The following is a 19,058-nucleotide window of genomic DNA, read 5'->3' on the forward strand; positions in this document are numbered from 1 at the left end:
TGACAGCAGCCAACATTTCCTGTATCCTAGGCAAAGGATAAGTTTCTACTACAATGTTTTTATTGAGAGATCACAGATCTACACACAGCCTAATTTCTTGATTCTTTTTAAGAGCAATTACGATAGCCGAAACCCATTCTGAGCTATCGGTAGGTTCTATGATACCTTGAGAACAGAGACTATCCAAATGCGACTTAAGTTTGTCTCTCACACCCAAAGGTACCATGCGAACTTTATGTTGTACGGGTAAAGCTCCTTTTTTAAGTTTTATCCTGTGTGAAAAACCTTTGACCTCACCCAAAACATCTTCAAAAACATTCTTATACCTATTGAGAATAGGAGAAATAGGATATTCAAAAGAAATACCGTTAATAGGCATTTCTCTCAACTGAATAGGATGATCAGATCCAGGACATAAATTAATGCCAAGTTTGCCAAGATCATACCAGCCAACAATATTCTTGCCATCAATAGCGACATAAATTTTGGTAAAAATGACACGAGACTCAAATTTTAACGAATCTTCAAAGAAGCCTAGCATTTTGATCTTAAAATTACCAAACGCTTTAGGATTGATATCAGAATTGGCTAGTTTGACACCTTTCCACCTTTCATAAAAGAAAACATCTGATAAAATGGTCACAGGCGAACCTGAGTCAGCCATAGCTTCAAAGGCAACCTCCCCAACATGAACTATCCCTAAAGGAGCTTTAAAGGGAAGAGAAATACTATTAATGCGACTATCAAAGGAGTCATCAAAAATAGTAATGACTAAATTCTCCAAATCATCATGAATACAAGAAACGCTGGTAACAGCAGAGTCAGATCTACCACCCTTCCTTTGAATCCTACAAGAAGATGCAAGGTGGCCAATCTTACTACATTTGGTACACTTTTTCTTAAGAGCAGGAAAATCTGGAGAATTCGCCAAATGTGCCTTTGAGCCACACTTAAAACAACTTAAGATTTTACTGGTTTGAAAATTACTCTTATTGCGCATTTGAATAGCACAAACAGAGGTGTCATTAGTACTCTTGTTTTCATTTGCAGCAATGACCTTAGAAGACTCAATAGATCTCTCAATCCCTTTGGCCAAATCAATTACTTCTGCCAGGGTAGGATTGCGGCAAGCTAAGAGTCTTTCTTGAACCTTTTTAGCTGCGCAATTAAAAACAAATTGGTCCCTTAAAGCAGTATCAACATAGGCACCAAATTCGCAGTTTGCAGCTAACACCCTCAGAGCCGCTATATAATCCTCAACGGATTCATCTGCGAACTGTTTCCTCTTATGAAAAGAATGTCTTTCAATCATAACATTAGGTTCATCCTCAAATTGTTTTTCAAGTCTAGCGACGGCTTCCACAAAAACATTCCATCCCTCACCTCCATCAGCTGGTGGTGCAATAGGTATAAGATTCTTGAAAATCTCAATGGCAGCAGTGCCCAAATAACTGAAAAGAATGGCTTTCTTCCTTTCAGCAGAAAACTTAGTGCCAACAATAGCAACGATATAATTTTCAAAAGTGTCAAACCATTTTTTCCAGCTTAACTTCGGTTTCCCTGGTATTTGTAAAAAAAATAGATGGTTGATTGCATATTTGAGATGAAGCCATTTCAACAACTTATATAAACAAACCAGCAAAACTGAAGATTTTTATATGTGCAGAACACAGTAGTAAAAAATTTTTCAAAATGTACTGCTCAAAGCAAATAAAATGTGCACAACACTGAAATAAATATCAAAGTGCGCCTCTCAAAATGAATAAAGTGTGCACGTCACTGAAGTAATTAGAGTGTGCACATCACTGAAGTAAATAGATTGTGCACATCACTGAAGTAAATAGATTGTGCACATCACTGAAGTGAATATAGTGTGCACATCACTGAAGTGAATAGAGTATTGAAAAAGGAACCAGCTTACCACACCTTGGGCCAGATGTAGGTAGGCGTTTACCGGTCGGTAACGGCCGATTTCGGCCGTTACCGACCGGTAAATGGATTTTGAGATGTAGGGGGCAGAATCGGTAAATTTACCGATTCTGTAAATTACCGAATCGGTATTTTTACCGATTCGGTAATTTTGAGATGTAGGTGGGACTCTTCTGAGTCCCACAAGCCTTTCCGAATCGGTATTTTACCATCAAATTCAATTTGATGGTACAATACCGATTCCGGTGTGCATGCACATGTGTGCATGCACACCTCTGCCATGTGACAGGCAGACCTGCCCTTGGGGCAGGTATGCCTGCCACATGGCACCCGAGCCTCTTTTGGGGATGCCAGAGGGTGTCAAAGTGACACCCCCTGCACCCTTGTGACATTCGGTATTTACTGATTCGGTAAATACCGAATCGGTAATGCCCATTCATTCCTATGGGCTTCAAAGACTGTTACTTGTATCACAAGTACACCTACAGCATGCCACATTATTCACAGTTCTTTCCCATGACGTGACCTACTTTGCATCTTGCAAATTGTTTTTAATCATTGTTGTTTTATCTCTTTTCTATGTTTAGGCATAGGACAACCCCTACAGAGGTAATACACACACAAACTCACACATGACACCAGCATGTTGCAAATCACCTTTTTATAGGTCCTGATGAATCGCGGGTAACTACTGCCCACTGCGAGAAACATGTCGACCGTCCTCACCACTAGCCCCATCTAGGTTCACCTGACCTTACTCGTTGACTCCTAGTGAGCTAGCCCCTGCTTTTAATTGCAGCCAGGGGACCCCCAGAATAAAATTAATTCCGGTACCCTTAGCTACATTTTAAATATCCTTTTTCACTATCACATACCACCCTGCCCACACACCCACACCTCACCATAAGGCTGTTGGAAAAAAGATCTCCGCCAAAGAGCCCCTCTTTGAGGTGAGCCCGTCGGGGATTGCACCGCCTCCCCGACGAGGAGCAACCGCCGATGATGAAGCATGACATCCTTCGGGGTGTGTGAGGCAAATCCATCCAACAAAATGGATGCCCTAGGGTGTTACACTTACACCTTTGGTCACGCCAGTTAGTTCTTCCCTTAGTCACGCATAGGAACAGTCCAGCAACCCCTCCTTGTTGTAACCATTGATATGGGCACACGCTGTGACTGGACCTTCCACTCTCTTGAGTGGTAAACGGTGTCCGTTGATCAAGTGATCACTTCTCCTTCCTCCTTCTTTTTTGAAAAAACGAATCGGTATTTTACCATCAAATTCAATTTGATGGTACAATACCGATTCCGGTGTGCATGCACATGTGTGCATGCACACCTCTGCCATGTGACAGGCAGACCTGCCCTTGGGGCAGGTATGCCTGCCACATGGCACCCGAGCCTCTTTTGGGGATGCCAGAGGGTGTCAAAGTGACACCCCCTGCACCCTTGTGACATTCGGTATTTACTGATTCGGTAAATACCGAATCGGTAATGCCCATTCATTCCTATGGGCTTCAAAGCCCATAGGAATGAATGGGCATTACCGGTCGGTATTTACCGAATCGGTAAATACCGATTTTTACCAAATCGGTAAAAAAACATCTGGATGTACCTACATCTCCCTGCTTCTATTTTACCGATTCATAAATACCGAATCGGTAAAATTCGGTATTTATGAGTCGGTAAAATAGATTTACCTACATCTGGCCCTTTGACTTTCCGATTTTGAGAATACATTTTTTAAAGTAAAAGCGAGCGAATCACTGAATTCGCAAGAAATTCTCCTTGAAAATGACCGCAAACCGCTAGTTGTTACTTGACAGGCGTCGGAAGTAATCTGCCATCAAAACTGCTTGATAAGCGCTATCGCCGCTAGCCCAAAACAGTTGAACGTCCAAAAATCAATTTTAAAATGGCTGTGGGCTTGCGAGCAACGTCGCACTTCAAATGCGTTTCAGGAAAAAGTGAAGTAAACTTAAGATGGCCGTCACGTTACGTGTTCTAAGCGCTGCGTTTCAATGACGCGATGCGTTTCAGTAGTCCGTTGTGAATCAAGGACGTCATCAGACTTGAAACGATCAGGGGCGCGAGCAGACCAACTGACTCAGAGGCGCTTCGGAAAAAGTAACTCGAAGTCTTTAGATAGCTTAAAACAAGAGTACCTTGGAAGTCCAAAGAGCACACCGTTGACAGCCTCACGAACTGCACCAGTCCAAAGAGCACACCGTTGACAGCCTCACGAACTGCACCAGAAGATAATTACAACGTAGGTCCGTTTCTTTAAAGATGTTTCAAATAAAATTTTAAAAGCGCTTAGCATCGCAGTGGGTCCAATTATTTTTTTTAAATGTCCTTGTCGCCATTGTAAAGTGCGGATGGAGGCAGGTTAAGTTTTATAAAAGGATTTATTTTAAGTTTAATCCAAGGACCCACTGGAGCACAGAGCCAAGCGTCTAAATCAGATCAGCACCAACCGCTTCTCTGATTTAGAACTCCGCTCACAACACATTCTCCATTACATAGGTAACACTCTAAAAGTGACATATTAAAATTCTAACATCGAAAGAGAAGAAGGATATTACCACAGTGCACCTTCCATTTATTGCAGTACTATACCTCTACTTGTACTTTGTGCGCTTTTGTAACCTGCACATGTGTCACTTTTTCCTCCTGTAATGCACCGTTTGCTACCTCTTGTATTTCGTATTTGCTCACAATTGTCATTTTTGCCTCATGTAACTAAACGTTTGCTTTTGTAATTTGTTCACTTGTAATGTTCCCCTCATGTATCAGTTCTGTTCCTATTGTGAAGCTCTGACACCTTCGGGTAAAGTCCGCGCTATGTAAAAACGCATACAATAAATAAAATAAAACAATACACTCCAGGCCATCATAGGAACCATTACTCTGTCGCTCAAGAGATCCCGTCCAAAGATGGCCCTCGCACCAAGTTCGTTTGGAGAACGTCCTTTGTCTCTGTTTTCAAAAGTCCGTCGTCAATACACGCGCACCTGAACTGTACTGGTAATGAGACGTGTTCAAGCCCCGCTGATACAGCCTAAATAATGCTGCTACCTACAAACGAGAAGCGATAGTTTATGAACAAATTGGGAATACAGCAGACTCGGAATATGTGTCAAAAGCTATTGTAAAAAAAATGGTCACAAATTTACAGAGCTGTTTTGTAACTTAAGAATAATGGTTCCGAATAACTTTCGGTATTATTTTTCTGAAGGCTGCAAAGAGCGCTCTGCCTTCTGTTGTAAATTGTCGATCTAATATGGCGACCATGATGGCGTAGCTCCGGAGGATACCTGAGGATCATGTTCTGCTTTTCTCTTTCCATTGTTAAGGCCTAACGTTGTCAAACGACAGCCACCATCTTGGCACAAAAAAAACACACACACAGGAAGGCCGATCTTGTACCCTTAACCGGAACCTATACTCTGTCATCCAATCCTAGCCCACCAACTCCACTTCCGAACCAATCAGCAGCACCAGTGTACCTTGTGGGCGTGTTTAGTGCAGGAAAGACCTAGCAGGGCGGCCATTTTGTGCTTCTGTGAAGGGTTCGTGGAGCGACTTTTTTCAAACCGGGAGGTGTGTTGTGCAGCCGCAGAGCGCGCGCACACGGCAGAGGACCTCTTAGGCCTTATCTTGCCCTGTCGTGTGTTCTCATGCATTCTCTCCTTGTAAGATCTTGTTGTTCCTTCAGAGCTGGAACATAAACGCTTTCGCCGTCATACGCTCAGCTGCCTTCCCGCCTTGTTGTACTTCTTCGTATATTTTTTTCTTTTTACATTTTAATCCCATTTTAATTTGCCGTTTGAAGTCCACAGGGGGAGAGGAGGAGGGCGGCACGAGGTCTACCCACATTCTGAGGAAGCTGCGGAGGTTGCCACTTCAGCGCGGCCTACACTCGTGGTGTTTAAGCCGGAGCTGGAATAAAGGTTGAATATAGCAGCGGAGGACTAGCCAGGAGCAACGCAAGCGTTCGCACGGCGCCTACGGGCCCGCCATGGAAGAGGGCCGAGGCTTCCGGGAATCGCGCAGCCGCTGTGAGTGAAAACGCCTTTTATTGTGAAAATCGAGAGGGTGGAATCCCCGGGGAAGGGTTGAGGTCGGGTTGGACCATACTCTGAGATTTCTCGCAGCTTGATGGGAGATCGTGGCAGAAAAGTGACAGAAGATTAACCGTTAGGTTCCAAACGTGCAAATGCACACTGCGGGGGCTTTTAAAATATTACATTCTGAAATACTTCCGGCTTAAAAAAAAAATTTCTGTGGTTTTGATCTGTTGAAATTGTGTTGGATTAGCTGTGTTACTGAATGAGTGGGTTTTCTTCAGCAAGGATCAGATAGACAACATGCTTGAGGCATAAAGCTGTAATGCCTGTATTTTCAGGGGCTGGTCTTTTGGTTCCACCCATTGTAATTAGGCGAAAGTGTGTTCATCAAGGTTTCCTACTATAATGTTTTGCATCAATGAATGGTGGTCACTTCCGCCAGAGACTGGGCACATCAGACCAAATATTACGATAGATGCGATTGAGATTTATTTGAGGTGTTGTTTTTTTTGACCATATGGTGATGTTTTATCATTCTGTAGATGAGATGGATTGTAGCGGTTTGGGGGGGTACCCATTAAATTCTGTGGAGGTAGCGACAACCCTCGATCACCACCAGAATCCAACGCCTAAGACAGATGCTTATCTGCCAATTCTGATCTTATTGTAGTCGATTCGTTACACATTTCTGCTTAGCTCTTTTCTAGAACTGGCAACGCTTTATCATGACTGAGACCATCCAAATGGTATTATCCCAAATACCCAGATCCACCTAACTTTTCTACTAGTAATAAAGCAATAATAGTCGGCCCAGTAGTTAAATGAGGATCCCTTTAGCATTAGTAGTTGTGCATATATTTTAAGTGATCTGCATGTGTTTGGGCTTTGCGGCTGTTAAATGTGGTAGTAGCAACACCTTTCTGTATAATCCGCCTTAAACCGTAGCCTGTCTTCCGTGATGCACACCACAACTGTTTATTAGTCGGTCCCAAAATTTAGCAGATTCAATTGTGATTATATTTATTTAGCTCAAATAGACCCTAATGAGGTGTTTTAAGATCCTTTTTTTGGGGGGGGGGGGCGTCTCTTACTCAAGCGCGTGATTAGTCAGTTTTAAAAATGAGCTAGGGCAGACTAGGTATTGTCAGGTTGCAGGTTTATCATAGCCCAGTTGACCATCACCAGCTTGGTGGTAGATATTTTAATGCAAAAAAGGAAGTTGAGAACCCTGGGTAGTTGTCAAGACCTGGAGGGCAGCTCTTTTATGTGGCGCTCACTACAATTTCTTCAACACCCCTTAACTGCTTACTTTGAATATGTTTCTGAAGCAGTTATTTAGCATAGTGCCACCCATGGTGTACTAGAAAAGTGATCCGTGGGTTATTTTTCCAGCATGTCTGCTTTCTCTTTTTCCACTTGCATAGATAACACTAGCTAATCTTACGCTTAAAGACGTTGCTGTATAAATGTAAAAGACTTTCACTTTTTTTTTATCTTGGCCTGGAAGGCACTAGGCTTAAAAACTGCAAGACTGCTAAATGTTATGCTTAAAAACTCTGCTAAAAGAAGACCTCTGAAGTGAACCGTTTTGGAGTGTTGTAGAGGGCCCCAAACCTAAAACTTGGGAACTACTCTGGGCTCTCTGCTTCCATTTTGCAGGATTTATGTGGAACTTAACCGTAAAAGGCTTTGGTAGTTATTTTAATGCTGTATTAAGCACAATGTTTCGATGATTGCAGAAAAATTAGATTTGTTTTTATTTTATTTTTATTTTCAAAGTTTTATATAGCGCGAACAAGATCTTCACAGATATCAGAGCGCTTTACATAGAGGGATACATGAGGGAACATAGTCAAACAAATCAATAGATCATACAGTACAAATAGGTGGCTGCAAAGCCCATCACGTGAGTAATAAGACAACTCATACAAATAAGTAAATGGGTCAAGCATGTAGTACATTTGTGTTTTACAAACCTACGTGGGCATTCATTTATTGCTAAGCTGATCTCTAGACCAAGGGTCTCCAACCTTTTCTGTAGCAATAGGTCCTTATGTTCAATGGAAATCTATAGAGCTGCTAATATTAGTGATGTAAAAGTGAACATCCCACCCTAAGTGTAAGAAGTGACCATTTTGGTGCATTAGACAGGATTTTCAGCTGTAACGTAAAAAGGCTTTGAGAATTTGAACTGAAATATTATATAAAAATCCTAGCTGCAATCCACCTGGCACCAAGCTATAATATAAATGAGTACTAAATCTCTCCAACCCATAGCATTAAGCACATAAAAAAAAAAGCACTATTTTTCTACAGACCGATTATAAATTGTGAAAATACATTGTCTTGAATAGATGCTTTTTTATTTTTGGTATACGTGCAATAATTCAACCAAGTAAAAGCTTTAATAGTCGTAGGCTGGTTGCACACCGGAGAGCTATTCACTGGTAGCTGGAGAGCTACTGTGTAGCTTACCAGCTACTTGCTGGAAACTCATCCTCTAGACATTGCCTTGGGGGATGCTCATCCGAACAGGGTATTTTTCTGGGCGGAAGTACCTATCAAAAAAGTCCTGTGTGTGTGTGAGGGGTCTGCTGGGTGGCATTATTTTCTACCTCTTTGTCAAACTTTAATTGTAATTACTCATTATTTCTAGTTGATCTTGATGATCATTGCGCTCCAGATAGAGGTGGTCCTGGATACACCTCTTTCCGTCAAACATCTATAAAGCAGGAGAATGAATTTGCTTTTGACAGAAGACCATTGCTGCAAAATCAGCCTCTACACCCAGGTAAGAACTAAGCCAGGATTGTAAAGTAAATCAATGACTATCAATATCAATGTAGAATTTAGCTTGCTAGCCTTAAATACAATTATCATCCCTTGAAAGCCCCAACTTTTCACAAGTCGTAGTCCAACTACTGTAGTCAACTTGTAAATTATACTTTTAGGCAAGAGTTTGTGGTCAATGATAGCAACTCATTCTTTAGGTATCCACAAGAATGCTATTCTGGCTCCGAATCCAGCATTCCTTTGATTTATGCCGTAAAATCTGGCCTGAATCTTTTTAGCGTGGTTGGTTCTCCTATTAGATCAGGGTTTGAGGTCAGCTGGCATTTTACTTAGAAACTGCTTGGGAATGGTCTGCAACTTTGTTTGGTTAGAGACTATGCTGGTGTACTCTGGATTCACTCTTAGGGAAGTGGCTGTTAGACATTTTACAACAGCCTTGGTCTTTCTACCCTGCTATTTCTGTGTGACACTTAAACTAAAGCGGTTTTAGACAATTCATAGTAACTGTAAAATGGCGTTATTACGGCTGTTTCTTCAGTTACTTGTATTCAGTGTTTGGTTAAAATATAATCACATCAGCATGGATAATAAGCCAAAAACATGTTTAGCTCTGTGGAAGTGGACGATCACCCAATGAAATCTCTCTGCCATATTAAAACTCCCCTTAACAGTTAAAACACTTAAATTAATGTGGAGGAGCTTTGCAGTGGCCAGTCTTAATATTGCTTAGCGATTTATGAGCTGAAGCTTTTCTTGTTTGGCAGTCAAAACAGAAATTAAGCAGGAGCAAACTACTGGCTTCAGTGGTCCTGGCCAACCAAGGGCCCAACAAGGTCGCAAAAGAGGTTTTGATGAGAGAGGGCCAGGATTCCCAGAACAGAGACCTGCAAAAAGGTGGGTATATCTGGTTTTTTTAATGTTGTTTTTTAATGTTTGCCATTGTTATGTTACATCTTTTTGATTTAGTTATGTAAGAGTGTTTCATTCACGTGATTTAATGTGAAATGATTTCATAAGAATCATTTATGGCACCCAGCTGCACAATTTACTTTTATTAGAAATATTAGAAAGGGCAGAACAATGCTAATGAATGCCTGGAGGAAAAGATGGTTGTAAAATTCATGAATCTAAATGCCTTAGCCAGAACCATCATCGGAGGCCGATCTTGTAATGGGTTGCCTCAATGCCTAGGAAAGCATGGACGGTGTTACTTACTCAACCTTATATGCCCGTACACTCAATTGCTGCCGAATATCCTGTGTCCCACACCTTTATGATTCTCAAAATGCGAGACATGGCTCCACATACGAGAATACAATTAACAGTCGCTGTACATGTTCTGCATCCAGGGCTCCAGCATGTCAGATTGGGAATAGCTTTTTGTTTATTTAGACTGTAGTCTATATACATTACCACAAAACATTCTAAAACCATACTTAAAATAAACGTGTTTAAAGACTCCCAATTAATAATACCTAAATACAGTAAGTGAAAATAAACCATGGTTGGGAATCTCATAAAAACCCACCAACTCTTTACATGTTATCTAACAAACCTTTTAAAAATCCCCTGTATCACGATTCAAAATTTCCCAATTGCACAACTAACTTCTAGGAATCTGAGAGATAAGTGGTTTTAAAAGTACTTTCCGCTCATCTAAAACCCATAATCAGTCCAATAAAATGTGTGCACCATTATTGTCTTCACCCCTTAGGTGCACATACTCTGATTATCACTACTTTTGTAATCCTATCTGCATAACGTGTTTATCCCAACCATACATTTTTTGTCTGCTAGCCACATTCCCCCGCTGTGCTGGGGGGAGGGGGGCGCGCCCAGGTGCTCATGACGAGCTCAGCTCGTCATGGGCCACGGTGGTCGTGTGCTCATGACGAGCTGAGCTCGTCTTGACCACACCCGTTTCTTTAGAACACTTGCACAGCAGGGGAATTTGCCCAGCGTACGAGCGTTCTAAAGGTCATGACGAGCTGAGCTCGTCATGAGCATGGGAGGGGTTAAGGCTGTGTCCTTGAGCGTAGCATTAAGTAGGGCACCGGTATATGGAAAACTATCATTGCTCCAACTATTTAACAGAAGTCGAATAGAGGATTTTCTCCTCCTACTGCACACCCTCATCTCTTGCGCAGTTCGCTTCAACAGAGCATAGCTCCTGTTTTACGGACCCACGGTCCTTGCTTCTACTGGTCTGGCTTTGTCAGCCTAGTACAGAGATCCTTTAACCTATATCTTACTTGAATAGCCCATTTCAATTCACTATTATCTATCTCTGCTTTACAGAGTTGCAGTATTTTGCGGATGTCTTCCCTTGTTAATCAGTGCCAAACCTTTGAGAGTGGCTAACACCCAAATTAGCTCCACGCCATGAGCTAGCACTCTACCCTTATGACTTGAACCATAGCTGGGGAAGGCCATGCAGGGAGTCTTTTTCCTCGCGGCCAGGCTTATCACGGACTGCAAACGATTTGACCACATCTCTCCCGCCCTCAAAAGGCTCCCAATTGAAGGTAGATCCACTTATAAAACCGCCTGCATTACGCACAAATTCCTCCACTAAAACACTCCGACATACCTTGCTATCAAATTGACCAAAGCAGGCTGCACACGATCCCTGAGAAGCTCTAACACCCTCCTACTTATCACCCCCTTCAGAAAAAGAATTCCACCCAGTCACGCTCCTTTTCAGGCAATGCACCTCTTATTTGGAATGCCCTCCCACCAGACCTCCGTTGTAACCCGTCCTACCCCAGCTTCAAAAAAGAACTCCCAACTTCTTCTCCTTAATAAATACTGGGGCTTCTAACTACCTACCGAGTGGCCTCGCCTTCCTCAGCATCCCCCCACCCAGCTGCTCCGCCTTCGGCTAGTGAACTCCCTCCTGCCCCCCTCTCCTTCCCTTCCCCTTTCAATCTTATCACCTTGCCTCTCATTTACCTCCCGTTTCTTACTACACCTTATGACCTTCAGTTTTTCTTGCACATTTTTTGTCCTTCTTGCTCCTAGGTATATTTTATCGAACCTTCCCTCCAAACTGTGACCTCTATATTGTATATCTTATTGTGTTTAGCAATTGTTTTTTACTTTTCATCTAGTGTAACATTTATCCTATGTGGACTGCTTATTTTTGAATCAACTTTCTGTACTTATACACACTGTACCTGTATTTAAACACCTTTCTGTTACAATTGTAAAGCGCTCTGATACCTCTGGGCCCAGCCAGCGCTATATAAAACCTCTAAAATAAAATAAAAATAGACCATAAAAACTTTACAATGGCTACTTCGTGCACTGAACCACTGGGTATAGGAAGGACTCCTGGGGGTACCTGGGTAACAGATATCAGGTCTTGATACATCTGGTCATTAAAGGTAGGGTCTAGCTTATGGTTGAAAGCCCCTAAGATCATTATCAACTGATCTGAATGTTCTGTACAGATTGCCTCTGGGCCTTAGTAGTCACGTAATCTTCAGCAATCTATGGAGAGAGAATTCTATATCTTTTTCCCTGGTAGCCTCTATAGATCTTAATTTGGCCGGCCTGTATCCATCGACTTTTAACATTCATTGCCTTAATGGCTATTTCTGTCCTTAGTGTTAAGGAACCCAGTCTCAGGGCCGACCTGTGCCAAGCGACCATTAGAAATCCACCCAACTGATCGGTTGCTACGCACACCCACGTCTTCTGTGAGCATAGCTCAAACTTCCCCAACATTTCTATAAAACAGATTTGGGTTGAGAGCTTCCTATAGCCCCCTATATTTCAAGACACTTTCCTTGAGTCTTAATACCGAATCAAATAGACACTCAAAACAGTGGGTTCTGATTGCTCAAGTCCCTTGTGTGCCCCCTTCCTATAATTTGTTAAGTGTTCATTTGAGTTGTGCTTAGACTGGCGTGGTTTGTCAGGACACTATTTTCTCTCCCCACATCCGCCCTTAGTTCATCCACATGTACCAAACTTATGCCTTCATACCATAGCTCTTCCTCGGCCCTCACCAAGATCTGCTATACGCATTCAGAATAGAAAAGTACCTTCTACTTTTCCCCCTTGATTTGTTCTAAAGCCTATCTGCTTAATATCCTGTCTCAATTTCGCGCAGTCATAGACATTTGGCCTGTGCTTGCAGAAGGTCGAAACAATTCATGGGCTTAGGTTACCCCTGTTTCCTACCTGCCACTCTTCCCAGTGGTTCAAGATATACCCATACGCTTATCCCCATGACACTCCTTACATTGTTTCCTTTATCTTCGAATCTTTCTTCCTTTGACCACCTCAAATTCTGCTGCCCGGGTTGAATAACCATTCTTCCCAGGTTGTTTAGAGCAAGTCATTAGAGGATGGCCAGCCTAAGAGGCCACATTCTTCGGCCTACGTTTCTCTCCTTCAACGACTGCCGTCCATTGAGGGGAGAATCTTACTTTGAAAACGCTGATTCCGCCTGACAACCTGCTTGCCTGTGCATTGGTCTCCCTCCCGCCGCCGCTGTAGTCAATCTCGCGGCCGCCGAGTGGAGGGAGACTACACCTTCCAGCCTGCCCTGCGACCCGGAACCCATCACCGGGGTCACCGCGCCCGGAGGCGCTTAAAATTGACGGTGCTCTCGGTGGAGCGGGTGCTCTGCCGTCCATTGAGGGGAGAATCTTACTTTGAAAACGCCGATTCCGCCTGACAACCTGCTTGCCTGTGAATTGGTCTCCCTCCCGCCGCCGCTGTAGTCCATCTCGTGGCCGCCGAGTGGAGGGAGACTACACCTCCCAGCCTGCCCTGCGACCCGGAACCCATCACTGGGGTCACCGCGCCCGGAGGCGCTTCATATTGACGGCGCTCTCGGTGGAGCGGGTGCTCTGCCGTCCATTGAGGGGAGAATCTTACTTTGAAAACGCTGATTCCGCCTGACAACCTGCTTGCCTGTGCATTGGTCTCCCTCCCGCCGCAGTCCATCTCGCGGCCGCCGAGTGGAGGGAGACTACACCTCCCAGCCTGCCCTGCGACCCGGAACCCATCACCGGGGTCACCGTGCCCGGAGGCGCTTCAAATTGACGGCGCTCTCCGCGTCGCGGGACGCGAGCGGGTGCCCGGACAAAGGGTGGACAGTCTAAGACAGTCCAAGACTGGACTGGGCCAAACCTCTTGAGAAAAAACCAAACTGCGTGTTGAGGTACTTAAATATTTTTGCCTCCTTTTTTGACTGTCCCTGGGGGAAGTGGGTTGAAGTGTTTGCACATCTACATTGTTAAGGGTCTTTAATACATTCCTTATAATTACTTAGTCGTTATTAGACCAATATATGTCTAAACAGAAGACCCCCATTGCTCCCACCAACACTATGGACAATTATTTAGTGCAGGTGGTGGCAAAAAGAAATAACGAGCGGAGGTCTTCCTTGGCTCTTAGCGTCTCACCAACATCTTCGCAAGGGGAAAACCTAGGTATGAATTTGACAGATATGTAAATGTTATAGATCCACCTACTCAGCATTATACCGATGGTCTAGTACTAAACGTTTCTATGGCTTCAAAACCAGAAACTAACACTGACATTATAGTGGGGGACGATATAGATGCCTTCCATCATGATCTAGAGTCAGTCGAGGGTTATTTGTCTCCATTGGCTCCTGTCCCCGCTCCAAGAGTAGTCAGAGGGGGTACTAAGACTCTCCCCAGAAGAGAAGGGTTGAGGTCGAATAGGAAAAGACCAGCAACTCCCCCTAGCAAGAGTGCCATAGAAGGAAAAGTGGGAGAAGAAAATGGGAGTACAGGTTGGGATGACGCCATTATAAAGAAATTCATGGGTATGTTGGATAATAAACTAAACAGGATAATTAAACCGTTGTTATCCAAAATTGACCACCTCACTGATAAAGTTAATACATTGGCGATCCTTTTAAAAACTACCAATGATAATGTGGGGGAAATAACGAATTTGGTATTGGATAAAATCAACGAAAAGCAATCTATAGAAATTACATCTTGGGGAGCAGTAGATGTCTTAGCTCCCATTCAGATAAAAAGATTAAATCCTGATATACAACCAACTAACCCTGCTGTCGCTGGCCCATCAGTTATCCCAGGGAAAACCACAGATCCAGGCCCAAATCTAGAGACGGGTCCTGTGGAGCTAATTATAGAAGCGTCACCCCTGATTCTTGTTCTCGCAAATGTGCCACCCCTGAACGTAGGCCAGATCGAGCTACCTGAATCATTGCTAAACAAAGCACTAAATTAGTTGAGCAACAACATGCACATTTCTCCTTGGGGAAAAGAAAAGCTGACGGATGACCTGATCCACAGCAAGACGAGTGAAGTGGATAGGGAATAAACCCAAGAAATTTGCGGGGGACTGTGTGGTACTGAATTTGAAGGGCCCAGAAGTACTACCGGAAATCCTGCTTAATCTATTCCCACCACAACGAAGAACGGCAGAATTAATACCACTTACGCTAGACTTCTTCTATAGCAGAAGAGGACAAGTGGCAAAGCCTAGTGTTTTAAGGACCAAGTGGTCTCTTGTGGGTAGCAGAAGTGCTAGGGATGGCCCAAGATGTGATTGGGGGCTGCACCTGGAAAATAGATTTTCGGCCATATCCAATGTAAATGAGTGCGATTGACTCGCAAGGTACAAATATCTGCCAGCTATATCACAGAGAAGGCAAACCAAGGGAATGGTAGTTAACTTGACATGTACACAACCTAGCAAACAACCAGTAGAGTTCAGGGAAATTCAAGATTCAAAATCTGGGGAGGTAGATAAAGACCCGTATGGTAAAAATAGGGCAAGGGCAGAGAGTGAGGTAGTATTGGAGGGTGGAAAAATAATGAGTATCGACCCGGTTGAAAATGTTGAGGACATGGGTTATCCAGGGCCACACTTAGGAAAATCTTCCTTGACAATCATTTCGTGGAATATAGCAGGCATAACTAATAAGATATCCACCCCTGAGCGGGCTGATTTTATTGACCAACACGACATTATCATGTTAAAGAAACTTGGTCACTAAATCCAGTTTTTCGTCATGGGTATCTAAACTATCATATACCAGCAATTAGAAATCACATAGGACGACCTTCTGGAGGTCTACTAATTTGGATTAACCAGTCACTGAACTGCTTAATAACACAAAGATCATCTCCATCAAATGATATTTTATCATTAATTATTAGATGGGACAGCGGCCAAGAACTGGCTCTGCTCAATGTCTATGCCAGGGGGGTTGGCGGAGGCAAATCCTCAGAAGTAGTAACTGCTCTAGAACAGGAACTAGAATTGTTGGAACCTCAATCCCACGTTATCGTGGGTGGGGATTTTAATTCTACTTTTGAACCCATGGGCGAAGAGGACAGAATTTTGTCCGAGGAGGAGGACATTAAGTGGGGAATACCGCAGTTGGAGGTGCCTGCCATCAAAAGATGGAGCACAGTGGCAATTCAGCTAAAGAGTCTCTGCTTAGCAAGAGGACTGAGAGCGGCAAATGGGCGCACGCCCTCCGACCTAAAAGGGAACAATACATTTGACAATGGACGCGCCTCAAGTAGAATCGATTATTTTTTAATAGATGTAAGGGCATGGAGCAAACTGGTAGACATGTCTGTGGAAGTGAGATTGGAAAGTGACCACAATCCCTTGTGCATGACCTATCACACTTACCATAAGACCACAGATTATGTCAACAGAAATGAGCGGGTAACTCAAGATGTTGTGTGTTCAAACAACCAGCGCCATTTAAAATGGAGAATGTTGATTGAAGATATAACGAGATTAGAGGACCTCAAAAAAGTAGTGATAAGAGGAAGTAAATAAGATCAAGTCCCATTGTGGGAACCCTAACTTCCAGGTCTACATGATGGAGGCTCATAAAAATCTTTTCTGCAAACTTCAAAGCTTCTTTACCAAATCTGTAGAACCAAGAAGATTTAAAAAGGAACAACCATTGCACGACATTGGTACGACAAGAGCTGTAGACTGGCACGACATAACTTAAGTATTCAATTGAGAACGGGTAATGCCACAACAGTTAGGAAGGCGAGAGATAGCTATAGACTGACACAAAAACAAGCTAGGAAACGTTGGGACGAATGCTGGTGCGAGCTAAAACAGGCTTGCGCAGCCAAGGATTCCAAGCTATTTTGGGCCACAGTAAAATGGGACAGGGGTGGGATAGCTGCACAACCACATAACCATGTTGCTAAAAATGATTGGATTGAGTTTTTCAAACCACAGTATGCCCGCAATCCAATGTATACCTCTGATTTCCCCCCCCCCCCCCCCCCCCCCCAGTGTCTTTTTCAAATATCAAATAGTCAACGAAAAAGACGTTAGTATGGCCTTGGATTGTGTATCGGGGGGAAAAGCACCGGGCATGGATGGAATCCCGGCAGATGTGTTTCTATCCGACAGGAACTCATGGTGCACTTACTTCACATGGTTGGCAAATGCAGTGGCCATGGGAGGGGAAGTGCCCGCTTCTTGGAAGGGAGCGGAAATCATCCCCATATTTAAAAAAGGTGACAAAACACAGGCAAAAAAAACTATAGACCCATCAGTCTCATTGATACAGCGCAAAAACTTATGGGGCGTCTAGTCCAGAATAAGCTGCAACAATGGATTGATGAAAAAAACATATTGTCACCATACCAGGCAGGGTTCCGCCCCTTGACTAGTAGTGTCGACCAAGTTTTCTACTTCATAACAATTTATTGGAGAAATGTTATCTTAAAAAAGGGCACACTATACGCTGTCTTTGTGGATTTAAAAGCAGCCTTTGACCTGGTCCCAAGAGAAAAACTGTGGCAGACCCTGGCTGATGTAGGCATAAGTCAAGAATTGCTCACACTGCTAGTGCGCCTCCATGAAAATAACTTCGCCAAAATCAGATGGGGCAAGCAAGGAGAAGTGACTGAGCCCTTTCCGGTGGAGCGAGGGGTGAGGCAAGGGTGTGTCCTGGCCCCAACATTATTTTCCATCTATATAAATGGCATTGTTGATCACTTGAAGAAATTCGCAAGTGACGCGTCAATTATAGCAGGTTCACATGTACCCGTATTAATGTTTGCGGATGATACGCTTCTACTTTCGCGTACACCGAGTGGGCTCCAAAAAGTGGTTGAGGCCTTTGGTGAATTTTGTGATAGTAGGGGCCTTGAATTGAATACATCTAAGACCAAATTCATGTGCCTTAACTATCAGTCTACGTTTAAAGGCGTGATAACGTACAAGGGCACCCCACTTGAGAAAGTTGATGCTTTTTCCTATCTAGGAATCATCCTGCAGGGTGACATGAAATGGAAATTGCACATCAATACGGCAGTACTAAAGTTTAGTCAGCTAGCAGGGGTGGTTGCCCTTAAACATAGGGCTTCACTGACAAAACCAGTAACCTGCGCTCTTGAAATTTATAACATGAAAGTACTGAGCGCTTGTTTATATGGCTCCGAACTTTGGGGTTTTTCAAATTTGGGTGACTTGGGGCGAGCAGAAAATAGATTTCTTCAAGGGCTTGTAATGGCCCCACAGAGCACGCCCACAATCCCCTTGAAGCTGGACCTTGGCAGGAAAAATGTAGAGGACATAGCTCGGCTACGGCCTCTGTTGTATTGGAGGCGTCTGATGGTGACCCCTGAGCTAAGCCACTATGTAATAGCATTATCAGACGTGGTTAAGTGTGATCGATTCCATTGTATTGTATGGATAAAAGAACTGCGGGACACTCTTGTAAAGTTAAAGTTAAAATTGGAACATCTGTGGGGTAACAGGGATGTGGCTTGCTTCCCATCGAAAACAAAATTGAAAGAAATGTATTGGGAGATGGTGTACTCAACAATGTATCACAAAGGATCCTTACCCAATTTGTCATCTCGCTTCTTGGACATGAAGATGTTTCCATCGTGTGAAGCGTATTGGGACATATTCGAACGCCCGCACGATAGGAAACTATATTTCCAATTTCGTGTTGGAACACTTCCAGTGAATGCTTTCAAGAAACACTGGAACCCCCCGCGGGATGAACATTGTCATCATTGTAAGGACCAAATAGAGCACACCTCCCATTTATTGTTTTGTTGCCCTTTATATGCCAGCCCAAGGCGTAAATGGCTAAAGCCAATTTGTTTAAATATTGGCACTCGTAGTCAATCGATTGCACTTAGAATATTAGAATCTGACTGCTCTATACCATTAGCGATTGCGGTAGCAAAATTTCTTGCCTGGGCAATCCGTTCCCGCTCATTATTGCTAAATGTAATATAATGAAGT

The 19,058-nt window shown here is 43.4% G+C and overlaps 1 protein-coding gene across 6 annotated transcripts in view; it reads left to right on the plus strand.

Annotated features, from left to right (window-relative positions):
• Positions 1 to 5,401: 5,401 nt before the first annotated feature.
• HNRNPUL1 (heterogeneous nuclear ribonucleoprotein U like 1) overlaps positions 5,402 to 19,058 on the plus strand; it is a 106,582-nt gene continuing 92,925 nt past the window's right edge. For 2 of the 6 annotated variants that reach the window (XM_078661052.1, XM_078661055.1), the window contains exons 1-4: positions 5,402 to 5,532; positions 5,772 to 5,990; positions 8,656 to 8,790; positions 9,557 to 9,686. In XM_078661052.1, the coding sequence (XP_078517178.1) occupies positions 5,951 to 5,990; positions 8,656 to 8,790; positions 9,557 to 9,686 (305 nt within the window). In that variant the 5' untranslated portion in view covers positions 5,402 to 5,532; positions 5,772 to 5,950. Of the gene's footprint in view, positions 5,991 to 8,655; positions 8,791 to 9,556; positions 9,687 to 19,058 lie in introns of all 6 variants that reach the window. The other 4 variants (XM_078661053.1, XM_078661056.1, XM_078661051.1 and 1 more) reach the window with 4 other exon arrangements.

The sequence above is a fragment of the Lissotriton helveticus genome, chromosome 9 (assembly GCF_964261635.1).
Source record: "Lissotriton helveticus chromosome 9, aLisHel1.1, whole genome shotgun sequence".
Taxonomy (NCBI): Eukaryota; Metazoa; Chordata; class Amphibia; order Caudata; family Salamandridae; genus Lissotriton; species Lissotriton helveticus.